At 35.7% G+C, this 12995-nt stretch overlaps 2 protein-coding genes across 17 annotated transcripts in view; both read right to left on the bottom strand.

Annotated features, from left to right (window-relative positions):
- Window positions 1-7233, bottom strand: part of LOC104103528 (uncharacterized) — an 82182-nt gene extending 74949 nt beyond the window's left edge. For 7 of the 16 annotated variants that reach the window (XM_070188105.1, XM_070188098.1, XM_070188104.1 and 4 more), the window contains exons 1-2: window positions 5290-7228; window positions 4563-4781 (exon numbers count right to left, since the gene is read on the bottom strand). In XM_070188105.1, the coding sequence (XP_070044206.1) occupies window positions 4563-4781; window positions 5290-6495 (1425 nt within the window). In that variant the 5' untranslated portion in view covers window positions 6496-7228. Of the gene's footprint in view, window positions 1-4562; window positions 4782-5289 lie in introns of all 16 variants that reach the window. The other 9 variants (XM_070188110.1, XM_070188108.1, XM_070188112.1 and 6 more) reach the window with 6 other exon arrangements.
- A 3046-nt stretch (window positions 7234-10279) lies between these two features.
- On the bottom strand, window positions 10280-12170 carry LOC104103530 (probable E3 ubiquitin-protein ligase ARI8). The gene has a single exon (XM_009611446.4). It carries the CDS (start codon window positions 12045-12047, stop codon window positions 10446-10448), a length of 1602 nt encoding a protein of 533 aa, XP_009609741.1. The 5' UTR covers window positions 12048-12170; the 3' UTR covers window positions 10280-10445.
- Window positions 12171-12995: the final 825 nt, after the last annotated feature.

Below are 12995 nucleotides of genomic sequence, written 5' to 3'. Positions count from 1 at the left end.
GAACATTGTTCTGTGGCGGAAACACTGTTCACTCCGGAAACACTATAGCTCGCCGGAAAATTCCAAAGTTGTCGGAATTTGTCGTAACCAGGATGGATAGACTCGGAATTCCTTTGCGAGCAAGCTGTCCTGAAGAAATGTTTTCAAAAATTGGCCGGAAAGGTCACTGTTCATGCCGGAAAAATATAAAAATAGTTGGAATTTGATTTGAATTAGATGGGTAGGCTCGGAATTTTAAGGAGAGCACACTGTCCTGAAGAAGCTTCGCGAAAAAATGGCGGAAAGTGGCCGGAACCCTCGCCGGAAAAGTTGTTGTTGCCGGCGCGTAGAGGAGCGTGGCGGCTTTTCTGCCGGATAAAATTTCAGGGGTTGGTCATCGGAGGGTGATCTACCTCGTGGTGGTGTTGGTTTTAGCACAACACTGACAGAAAGTGATTTTCACTTAGACAAGTCTTAGGTCACCGGAAAAATTGCACGATGACTAAGTTCTTTCTTCCCGGTTAACGCTGGAATGACGCACAACGATCTTTTCTCACTAATGCTCTGATACCATGTGAGAAGGCACGGGATAAAATATGTTATTGATATTGGATGATAAATACAATACAAGAGGTCCCTATTTATAGCTATACACTACAAGGAGATATTACTCCTCTTCCAATGTGGGACAAAATTACACTATACATATCTGTAAACTAACAATACTAATCTTGGCATTTTCACACGTGTTGTTGGTTAACAGAAAAGATTATTACTACTTTCTAGTCTCTTATATCAAAGTTGTTCCACTTTCTTTTAACCAACAGCAAGATAGCCCTCAAGGTAAGCAAGATAAATTAATAAAATCAACTTTCCAGCAGCACCCTACTAAGCCTATAAGTTAGGTAACTAACAAGTATTAGTTTTTTCAAGATTCTGGAGGACAAGTTTCGGAAACATTAAACGCTTGTGATACTAGAACTCATGCCCTATCGAGCATGTTATCCCATTTTGAAATTGGTTTATTCTGCAGCAGCATTTCTCTCACGTTGCAGAAAAGCACAAATGACCGCTGACCACATATCAAGAACAAGTACAGTGCAAATACATATAACCATAAGATTTATCAAAGTATCCAGAAAATTACATCAAGACCACAAGATCTAAAGCATAACGCATTAGGACGAGTGGTCTGGTATAGAGCCAAACCTCATACATACAATTAAAGCAGGGGCATAGCTACCTTTAGTGAGGGAGTTCAATTGAATCCCCTTTGTTGGAAAATATTTGTGCGAAAAAGATAAAAACAAACTTTTGTATAAATATAAATTGTTGAGATAATAAGTTTCTACAAAAACCTCTACACTGAGACTGAAGAATGGAGTTGTCCGACAATAACTGAGCAAGTAAAGAACTTACTACAAAGCAGATTGATGAACAAGTTTTTGGGTGTTTGAAATCGTGTGCTATGGACAAGGCACCAGGACCTGATGGCTTTACAATGGGATTCTTTATTATGTGTCGGGAGGTGCTTAAACATGACATCATGGGGGTGTTTTACAATTTCCATTCCCATGGTTTATTTGAAAAGAATTTCAATGCAGCCTACATTGCCTTGATCCCCAAAGAATGGTGCAAAGGAATTGAGGGACTTGAGGCCTATAAGCCTAATAGGGAGCAATTACAAGATTATTGCAAAAGTCCTGACTGAGAGGCTGAAAAGGGTGATAGGAAAAATGATAGATTCTCAACAATGGCATTCATAAAAGGCAGGCAAATAATGGATGTCATACTAATAGCCAATGAAGCAGTAGACCCAAGACAAAAACAGAAGAAACCTGGTATCCTTTGCAAGCTAGATATTGAGAAAGCAATTGACCATGTGAATTGGAATTTCTTACTATGCATGCTACAACAAATGAGATTTGGAGTGTAATGGATTAAATGGATGAAAATCTACTGTCAAATTCTCAGTCTATTATTAATGGTTCTCCAGAAGGATTCTTTCCTACTCAAAGAGGTCTCAGGCAGGGTGATCCCTTGTCACCTTTTCTTTTTATAATAGCCATGGAAGGTTTGAACAACATGATCAAAACAGCCAAACTCAATGGGTGGATTAAAGGCTTTGAGGTAGCCATGAATGGACATAACAATCAGGAGATTACACATTTTCAATATGTTTATGACATCTTGATCTTCTGTGATGCAGAAGTGGAACAACTAAGAGCCCGTTTGGAGATAAAAAATAATTTACTTTTTTCGAAAAATATTAGTGTTTGGCCATAAAATTTCCAATTTTCACTTGAAGATGAATTTTGGAATTTTTCGAAAATTTGAAAAACTCCAAAAAGCTGTTTTTCAAAATTTACTCAAATCACTCACAAAACTTCAAAAACAACCCAAAATAATATTCATGTCCAAACACAACTCTAATTTTCAAATACCATTTTCACTTGAAATTTTTTTTTATTTTTTTTTGGAATTTTACAATTCTTATGTCCAAACGCCCACTAAGAGTCTTGAGGATTAAACTGGTTCTTTTTTAAGGTATTTCTGGGCTGCATATTAATTGGAGGAAGAGTTATCTCTTCCCGACTTTCCTGAGCCGAGGGTCTATTGGAAACAGCCTCTTTATCCTCACAAGGTAGGGGTAAGGTCTGCGTACACACTACCCTCCCAAGACCCCACGCTGTGGGATAATACTGGGTATGTTGTTGTTGTTGTTGTAGTCATCTCTTCCCGATCAATGAAGTAACAAACATGGAGGATTTGGCACTGATCTTGGGAAAAAAGTGGGGACTATGCCACTGGGGGCCAAGTCAATGTATTGGAGAAATTTGAGAAAAAGCTCTCAAGATAAATGTCAATATTTGTCAATGGGAGGAAGGCTCACTCTGATTAACTCGGTATTAGACTCACTGCCAACCTATATGATGTCCCTTTTTCCCATTCCTGTGGGAGTCGTTCAAAGGTTGGATAGCATAAGAAGGAATTTTTTGTGGCAAGGAAAAAAAGAAAAAAAGGCCTATCACCTGGTCAAGTGAAAAGAGGTAACTCTCAGCAAAGCTCAAGGTGGATTGGGAATTAGAAACTTGAAGAATCACAGCAAAGCCCTCAAACTAAAGTGGTTATGAAGGTACTCTCAAGACCCTCAAAGTTTATAGATCAAGGTAATCAAAGCCAAATATGAAGTAGAGGACAACTGGATGACTAAACCAGTTAACACAGCCTATGGAGTTAGTCTTTGGAGGTCTATAAGGGTATTATGGCCAGCTCTTAAAAACCAAGTCTCTATTAAAGTGCTCAATGGTAGCAGGACATCATTCTGGAATGACAATTGGTTGGGGAATGGAGCTCTGAAGGATTTATTCTCTGACATATATGCTCTAGCTCATCACCAACAGAGATCTAATTAATACTCAGAAGAGACTTGAATGATTGGGAGATAAATAGAATGATTGAATTCTACAAACAACTAGACAACTTCACAGGAATTCAGAATGGAGATGACACATTGAGATGGCAGGGACATAGTAGTGAAAAATTCAGTGTCAATGCAGCCTACAAAACGATAAACCAACCAATACCTCAAGTCACCAACTAGCCATGAAAACATATTTGGAAGACCAAGAAACCATATAAGGTTGCATGTTTCTCACAGCTACTGGCAAAGGAAGTTGTGCTTACACATGAAAACTTAAATAAGAGGAAGTGGACTCTATGCTCAAAATGTTTTCTTTGTGAAAATGAAGTGGAAACAGTTGGTCATCTATTTTTGCACTGTAGGTTAACTGATCAGTTGCGGAAGATCGTCATTAATCTCAGAGGCATAGCTTGGACAATGCCTAGAAAGATTACTGAAGCTCTCTTTAGTTGGGAAGCAACTGGAGCTGGGGCAGATAACAAAAACAAATGGACGATGGTCCTTGCTTATATTTGGTGGACAATTTGGAAAGAAAGGAACTCTAGATATTTCGAGAACACGTTGCAAAAGATCAAACTTAACTGTATTAAGCTTTTTTGTTTTTGGTGCAATCAGATCTACCCAGAGGATACTATATCTATCTTAGACACATTAGGTTCCTGTTAGAAATGTAGACTGATTTACTCTTTTTGCACACTTGTATATTTGGTTTCAGTATAACCCATGTACTGTTTTGTGTTTAATACATACAATATGTTACTTCTCAAAAACAATTGTTGAATCCCCTTGACAGAATTAAAACTTAGTTTTGAAATTTAAACATTTTTCTATATCCCCTTGCCGCTGCACTAAAGATGTTATTTAAATTATGTCTTAAGCCCATGATTCTCGTCAGTCAAACATACTAGAGTAACAAAGTAAATTAATTAAATATTTTCACTGGTGGATAACAACAAAATCGCAAAAATCAAACAGGGAGTAAACCTATACAAAGTTAGAGATGTTCAACTGTATGGTATATGTAATGCCATTGTAAAAGTGCACTAGCTAGAATTTTTGCCGATTGTTCGCAAAATTGTTCCCTGTATGAATGATAATTGAAATTGCATTTGGGAAATTGCAGCATCAGTAAAGAGTTCATATCAGCATAGGACAAAACCTGTATTATTGGATTTTGAAAATCAGCCATAGCTGCAGCTAATGCAGGTAATACTTGATCATGGAATTGTTCTTGCAACTGTGGACAGAAGAAGGTCGAAAACAAGGCAATTGCCCTAATAGCGGCCCATCTTACTCGAGGGTGAGGATCTTGGAAACAATCCAGAACCATGTTCAGGAAATAATTCAGAACCAGTTCCTCCATACTCGTAAGCATCACCTATAATAGCAAAAAGGACACGGGTTCAAACTTCAACCTAGCTAACCACCAGGGGGGGAGTGAGAGAGAGAGAGAGAGAAAACCAGAAAAGATAACCTCGGCCAATAAAACACATTTGGATTGAGAATAGGGGCATGTGGGGCAGAGTATCTTTGTATACAAATTTTAGTAGCTGGTTCGCCAGCAAAAGCACCTCTTAAATGCTACCATTCCGTCCCAGAATTTAGGAGACGAAGGACTTAGAAAATTTCAGTATAAATTAGATTGAGTTTCTTAATTCTTTTGACATAAAAGTTATATTCTTAGAAATTAGACAAAATTTTCTGTAAAATAATATCTTCTAATTAAAAATATTTATAAATCATAGCTTGAGGGAAACAAAATAAAAAATATAGACTCCTAAAGACTACAGAGGACATGTCAAAATAGTATGCATAAAGATCAAACTAACACCATAGGAACAAATAAACAACTAAGAATGGAGTAATATAGATTCTATCATTTGTACCTTCGGGCAACATTCAGAAATAACAGCAAGTGCAAGAAGTGTTGCATGGCGTTTCTCCCAGTCAGGGGCAGCCAAGCAAGCAGAGAGCTGCTCTTTAGCAACAGGAGCAATAGTCTTAGCACCTAATGCACGAGACAAGCGATCAAAATAGCAGATCCCAACCATAATGTTACCATATTCCCTAAATGCAACCTTGTGGATATTGTTCCAAGGTGGTTCGTCCTCAACATCTTGTAACAACTTCAATAACATAGCAAAACAGTTGCTAGTAAATAATGGTAATTTCTTCATCATGCCGGGAGCTTCCTTTTTCGCCTCAACTAAAGTTATCAGGAACTTAATCGCCAAGTGCCTCGTCTCCTTTTCCAAACTCACATTCTCTGCTATCTCGAACATGGTAGCCACCACTTCTACTAGTTGCATCCTTAAGAACCTAGGTTCATTCTCAGCAAACTCAACAAAATGTTCCAGCGCTTCCCTGGCAGTAACCTCCTCACCTTTGCTCAATGCTTCTGTCAAGGTCCCCAACAAAGCTGGCAACAAACCCTGATACCAGTCTTTATCATTTGAACTAGAGAGGCACTGAATGATGTCGATCGCTGCCCTCAGTGCCGCCATCCTCAATCTCATATCACTGCAACCATTCAGTGCACCTAGTAACATATCCTTGATCCAAGGGGCTGATGATAAATCATCTCCTTGTTTGGCGCACTGGGAAACTAATGACAAAGTAAACTCTACTACCTTGATATAACTGGAGTTGTCATAATATTGGCCGAACAAGCTACATATTTCAGACTCCTTGTTATCTTGGAGGCTTACACAAAGCGTAATGTAAAGGGTCTGCATAATGGATTTTGATTCTTCAATCTTGATACGGTTCAGAAGGATACATTGCACACCGGACCGAGTCGATAGACTTAGATTGCGCCAACCATATCCATCATCCCCAACAAACAAATTTTGGAGGACGATAGCACACGTAGCGCGTGAATCATCAGTGATATGGGGAGAGTCTAGAAGGTTAGCAAGCTTAACAGCAAGCAAGTTCGAATCCTCCTGCTTGATCATGTCCAACATTGACTCAGCCTCAGAGGAGCTCGCCATGAGATCCGAGATAAAGGTTTCAAAAGGAACACTAGAGTCAGGCCCAAGAATCGCCTTCATCTGGGCCTTCTGGAACTGAGTCAACTCGCTAATATTCATTACTGTACTGAGAGAGTGGACTATGGAGCTTGTGAGAATGGCGTTTCTGTGACATTAACAGCAGACAAAACTGAATTATACTTCCAGAGGAGGATCTCTCCAGTTCCTCCAGTTGGTCATTGAATATTGTTAACAGTAGCTTTTAACTAGGTGCTCTGAGAGAGAAATTAATTCCTGATTCTCTAAATTCACTCTAAAAAACAAAAATAACAAACTTGAAGCATGAATCTCTTACATATAAACAAACAAAGGATAATTTCATAAAAAGAAAGAGAATGATCTCAGATAGAAGGTTTCAATAATGAATAGAAAAAGTAAGAAGCAAATAAAAAATTAGTGAATTTCATCAGAAACCCCAAGTTTGCATTCACCATTTTTATTTTCTTCTTCCCAATGCCAAGTTCGAGTGCTTGATTTTGCGAATAAATGTAGGTGTGGAAATTTCAAATTGTATTACAATTCTTGATTTTCCATTTTGTTATTCATACATTTGCAATGTAATGAAATGACAAGCCCTTACAGCTGTGGAGAAATCCCAAGTTGAGAATTTTAATATTTCTCTTTGACTTGGCCTTACTCTTTGGAGCCAAGAAAACAAAAAGGCAGAGCTTCAAAATAGTTGACTCTTGTCTTCTCTTCGTCTCAGGTGCATTCACCTGGCATCTGGCAGCCGAAAGAACAAGTGAAGAGAGAGGATTTTGAGAGGGGAAAGAGACGAGCTAAAAATATTTTTTGAAAATTAAAGTGTTAAGTTTCTACATGTATTTTATTGGGAAAAAAAGTTAAAGTTTTGTTGGTGTGAGAAAACAAATTACCCAAAATTACTCTAACCTCTCTTGGTCATAGATTTTGCCAAATATTTTACAAAATATATTTGTCAAAACCTGTATTTTCTTCATATCTTGACAGATTTTGAAAATAAAATTTTTAAATCTCAAAACTAGCTCTACACCTCTTTTTGGCCCAAAAATATTACTGTTAAATTTTTTAATAATTTTAAAAATTATCCTAAACTTTTATATTTTATTAAAAAAAGTCCACCATCTATGCACCCAACTAATCCACCAGCCAGTTACGTAGCATTTTTGTGGGACCGATGAATCTTGTAATATTATTGTAATTTGACGAATTGTAGTAGCTAGTAATTGTGTTATTAGTAGTTAAAATTAAAATATTATGTTATGGTTTTAGGATAGTATATTATGTAGTTTATTATAAAAATGATAATTTTGTGCCAAACTTATCAATGTTGAGGACTATGGTTTGTGATAATGATAATGAATGGCATCGATGAAGGTTATGCATATACAGGATTAACAAGTTTATTTGTTTGGTATTGTTGGGTATTTTTGATAGTTTTTAGAAATTATGCGTATAAGTTACCTTTCATGTTTTTCAAAAAAAAAAAGTGAAATATATTTTGAAAACTATGTCCAAACAAATTTTCATCTTCAAATCAAAATTCACCCAAATCAGGTTTTTTAAAACAAATTTGGAAATTTATGGTCAAACGCTTTGGTAACTTGAAGGTTTTTGAAATTTTTCCCCAAAATATGATCATATTTCATAAACAAATAATGTTTTCAAATTTTTTTTGAAAAAATGAAGTCAAAATCTATGACCAAACGGGGGCAAAACTACCGGAGAAATTTATCCAAAAGTAAAGCCCAACAGAACATATTGTACCTAACTAATCCCATGTTTACAGACAACGTTTACATTCGGTGTGTGTATATATATATATAAAAAATATTTTTTTAAATGCCAAAAGTACTTTTTAAAAGTTTTAAAACATGTTCGGTCAATCTTCTAAGAAGCAAAAATTATTATTTTTTAATTAAAAAGTACTTTTTAAAAAATTTGAGATGTTTGACCAAAATAAAAAAGTGCTTTTGATTAACAACACAAGTAATATTTTTATTTTTGGTAAACTATAAATTTTAGCTTCTTTCAAGAAACAGAATCAGAAAATTAAATTATTTAAGACTCCATAAAAGTATGAAAGATAAACACGAGAATAATATCACACTTCGACCTTGTTCCCATAAAAGTGTAATAAACAAGCTTTTAAAAGTTTTGAATGTATAATATTTTTTTCGGTATTTAACATGTGCGTAAGAGAAATTTTGGGACAAGATCGATGCCCGTGGACAATCAAAGTATGACTAATTGTCGCGTGTGAACAAACGTAGTTATGAATATAGTACTATTATTCTAAGTAATGACCGAACAATAATTCAGCGACAAACAATATCTAAAGATGTTGGTTTTGTTTGTCTTCTACTAATAACTGTTTATTTTAATATCCATTTCCTTATTGACTTTATTTCCATTCAAAATATTAAAAGATATATAGTTCACAATATATTTTTGAAAAAAAAAACAATAAAATATGCATCTTCAAGGAAACATAGCATTAAATATCACTCGATCGAATAGTATTTAGGTAATTTTATGCCAAAAGAGAGAGGGGAAACCCCTATATTGAAATCCAATATGCACTGTGGAAGAAAACATGGAGCTGTGAGTATGGGATTTCTAGAAAAGCGAATGTTGAATCATTGTTCCCACCATACATACGAAAAGGTGAATATTATATCATTTCCATTCTCGATTTAATTATTTGATAATTCGAATAGCAGAAGTGCTATTTAGTACTTAGTGGAAGCCCGAGAGACTCCTACGATGAGAAGTAGGTCCCTTATTTTTGTCAGGAAGAGTCTCAGCCTTTGTTATCTCTCCGTAAAGTCATTCTACTTAGCTCCCTTGTTTTTGGTAGGAAGAGTCCCAGCCTTTGTTATCCCTCCGTAAAGTCATTCTACTTAGCGACTGGCGGGATGCGTAAATTTATTGATCAAAATGAATCTCGAGAGTGAATGGTTGTATATCGCCATCTTCCTATCCCGGAGGCTCTCCGGGTGGGGAGGGGCTTGCTATTGTAATATTTTCTCTTGGTGTATGTGAAAAAGAGTGACATACTCTTTTTTATTCGGCCATAGGTTGGTCCAAAGAACGAAAGTCGGCTTCCAACATTAAGTCCGTTGTTCCTCATTAATTTAGTGATAGAGCGGTCAGCCGTTAACCGATTGATAGTAGGTTCGAATCCTTCTCGGGAGATTTTCCTAGTTATCGCTTTTAAGCACAAAACTTCAATGCTTAAATACTAGCCTTTGAAAAAATGACTTTTTGAATCACTTAAATTATTAGTTTTCGACTTTACGTATGGAAAGGGAAAACAGTGAGTAAAACAATCTTTGTAAAACTAGGGATGATTAATTATGATTTACCCTTAAAACAATAGGTGTACTAATTATATAAGCACACGTATTAAATTATGTGTAAAAATATACCACTTAAAATCCTAGTAGTGACTTATTTGGATAAAACTTGAGCTTTTCTTAAAATAAATACTATGCATGCATTGTTCCTTGGTATCTTGCGTATTAATGTCCATTTCTTTCTCGTATTACAGTCATCTCTCTCTATAATAGCATTCATATATAACAACACTTCTCTATAAAAGCCAAGCTTTTTCGGAACCAATTTTTATATTATGTTATAATATATGTTCTCTATAACAACACTTCGCTATAACATCAAAAACTATTCGGACCAAACGAGACTGTTATAGAGATGTTTGACCGTAATTAACCCTATCATTCATACAATAAAAATGCATCCATCTAAAACAAGCCTGGAAGAAGAAGATAGAAATTAAACAAACAAAATTTAACATAATCATAACTGAAACAAATGATATTAAATGAAAACAAATTCTGCATAAAAGACATTGAGAAAAGGTCCAATCTTTAGATTACTAATCTATAATCAATCGACCAACTTGTTAAGGAAAACAAAGAAAAAAAATACCTCTTCTAAATTCAGTAACTAATACTATTATTCTCATACTCTGACTAACTCATGGTTGCATTAAGTGGATTAAATTTTCTTCAATCTACCACACACATTTGACAAACAGTATAATAATCTGCATTCAAGAAACTACACCTGTCACATGCCCACATGCTTGAATCATCAACAGTAATGTTACTCATTGGTATTTCCCTTTTTCTCTTGTATTCTTTTGAATTCACATCTTTGAGCCCATTTTCTAAGGCAGTAACCAACTTCTCAAAGTAATTTCCGGTAACCTTAGTCAGACCAATAAGTTTCGAACGAAAACGTTCATAATTCTTGTAAGATCCTTGCTCTGTATAATCCAATTTCTTGGTAGATCCGAGATGATCCAATAATTCTTGCTCTGCACAATGATGAAGTCGCTCTAAATCTGCCCCTGCCTCCCCTTGTAAGTACTCGAAAAATTGTGTTTTCGCCTTGTCCTCTTCTGGTAAATAAAATCCATAGGCATAAGACCATTTCAAGACTCTTCTACATTCAACAATTTGTTGCCAAGCTTGTATAATGAATTCCAATTCAGTCTCAGGTAAAGAGTGTAATTCACTTAGCTTTTTCACTCCTTCGTTTCTCATCTCATTTAAATCCTTTAAAGCCTGTTGTTTTGACTTCTCATTTGACACCCATCTCTCATAGTAATGTGTGTACCTTAGAATATTTTTCTTGGCTTCTTTTACCTCTTTGTTTTCCTCAAAACCATTACATCCACCAATACAACTATCCCATTTTGCCAAACAAAGCCAACAAAATTGGTAATAACACACACAAGTCATATGCATACATCCCTTATTTTTCTCAATGGATTTATTACACTGGGGACATTTCTTAGTGAAAGCTAAAATCCACTTCGTATTCGCAGCTTCTTCAAAATTCCTATTTTTCCATTTTTCTATAGTGTTACAATCAATCGGGCGATGAATCTCGTCCAAGCAATTCCAGCAAAAATCATTCGAACAATCGCAAATCACATCATAATTTTCACTCCCAATTTCAAATTCCACCGCATATTCACATCCAGGGGCAGGACACCACTTAATCTTCCTATTTTCTTCAACATAAGATCTAAACATATAATCATAATACTTCAATTTATCTTTATCAGATGCCAACTTAACAATCATACTTTCACCTACCATCATATTACAAGATGGATTTGGACAACGTAAAACAAGACATTTAGGACCATCATTAATTGACGTGCTAATGTAACATTCCCAACATCCCTTACAAAAAGGATGTCGTTTACAAGCAGCAAAAGCAATCTTATCAACAGTATATTCCTCAAAACAGATACCACAATTCACAAGATTAGAATCCAAAGACGTAGTTTCTTCTTTCTCCAATAACATACCTATAGCCTTACTAACCTCGAGTTTATTAGCGAACCATTCTTCGTTAGCTTTAGTCATGTTCCAATTATAATGGCGAAGAAGAGCCAAAGCGACGTCTCTTTTGACCGAAAGAATCGTTGTAGTTTTCGATATATCGTCTTTGATCAGTTGATGAATATCAGTGTCCTTCAAAATTGTGTAATCTTTCTGATTATGTGAGTTGATAATTGGTTCATCACTGAAAAAATCTTCCTCTTCTGGCTCCGGCTCAGAATCCATATCATAAATATCATAATCAGAATCCATTAGCAAAATTTTGATATGCTGAAACTAGAAAGATATTACTAATAAACCCTAGAGAAGTTGTAGGGCTTTTGGAGGAAAAGAAGGCTTGTAGGGTACGTATATGTTTATGCTTTAATAAGGTAATTTAAGAGATAAATATGTGCTTGAAGCCCAATAGGAGACAACCTAAACCAGAAAAATATATACTAGTACTATATTAAAAAGGCCAATATTTATGTTTTATTCCCTTTTTTAAAACCTTTGCACAACCTAAACCATAAAAATACGGCAAGTCCACCGTCTATATTTTGTCCACTTTATTAAAAACTTTGCAAATCATAAGTTCATAACCTCCTCTTTATCATATGGTCTGACAAATATAGTAATGTGAATAGGATATCTTACAATGACCTGATACGAATCTTAACATATAATTAAAGGTTTCACCTTCTCAAAAGGAGGTTTAATTTTGGCATGCCTTCACAAAACTTTGATATAGTTAACGTGGCTTTTCTCAGCATTGAAAGCTCGTCAGTTTTGTTCAGAGCCCCCACGCTCAAGAGCATAATCACGACCTATAACGGTGTATATGCTAAAATTGGTTTTTATTAAATGTTTGAATGATTACATGACACGTGAAACTGAAGGCAGACGGAAGATGAAGCGAATGGAAACCAAGACCGAGGACGACAACCTCAGTTGATACCGGGTAGCTCCCGAAGAGAACATAACGAAGGCAAACGAATGTTTGTCACCGGATGACACTTAATGAACAATATTCCTCAGTATTAAATATGCAGCTGTTGCAGAGAATTTTGGCATTCATGGCATGCCATTACACATTCATCAACGGGCCCCATTATTGTCATTTAAGAGGGGCTTGATCCTAAGACCTTGTTCCCTACGTCTATAGCTATAAGCAGAGAATTCAACAACCATTGTAACACAGGAAATTTCTGGAAAAACGTA

The sequence above is a fragment of the Nicotiana tomentosiformis genome, chromosome 11, assembly GCF_000390325.3.
Source record: "Nicotiana tomentosiformis chromosome 11, ASM39032v3, whole genome shotgun sequence".
Classification (NCBI taxonomy): domain Eukaryota; kingdom Viridiplantae; phylum Streptophyta; class Magnoliopsida; order Solanales; family Solanaceae; genus Nicotiana; species Nicotiana tomentosiformis.
This window is presented reverse-complemented; position numbering and strand designations above follow the sequence as displayed.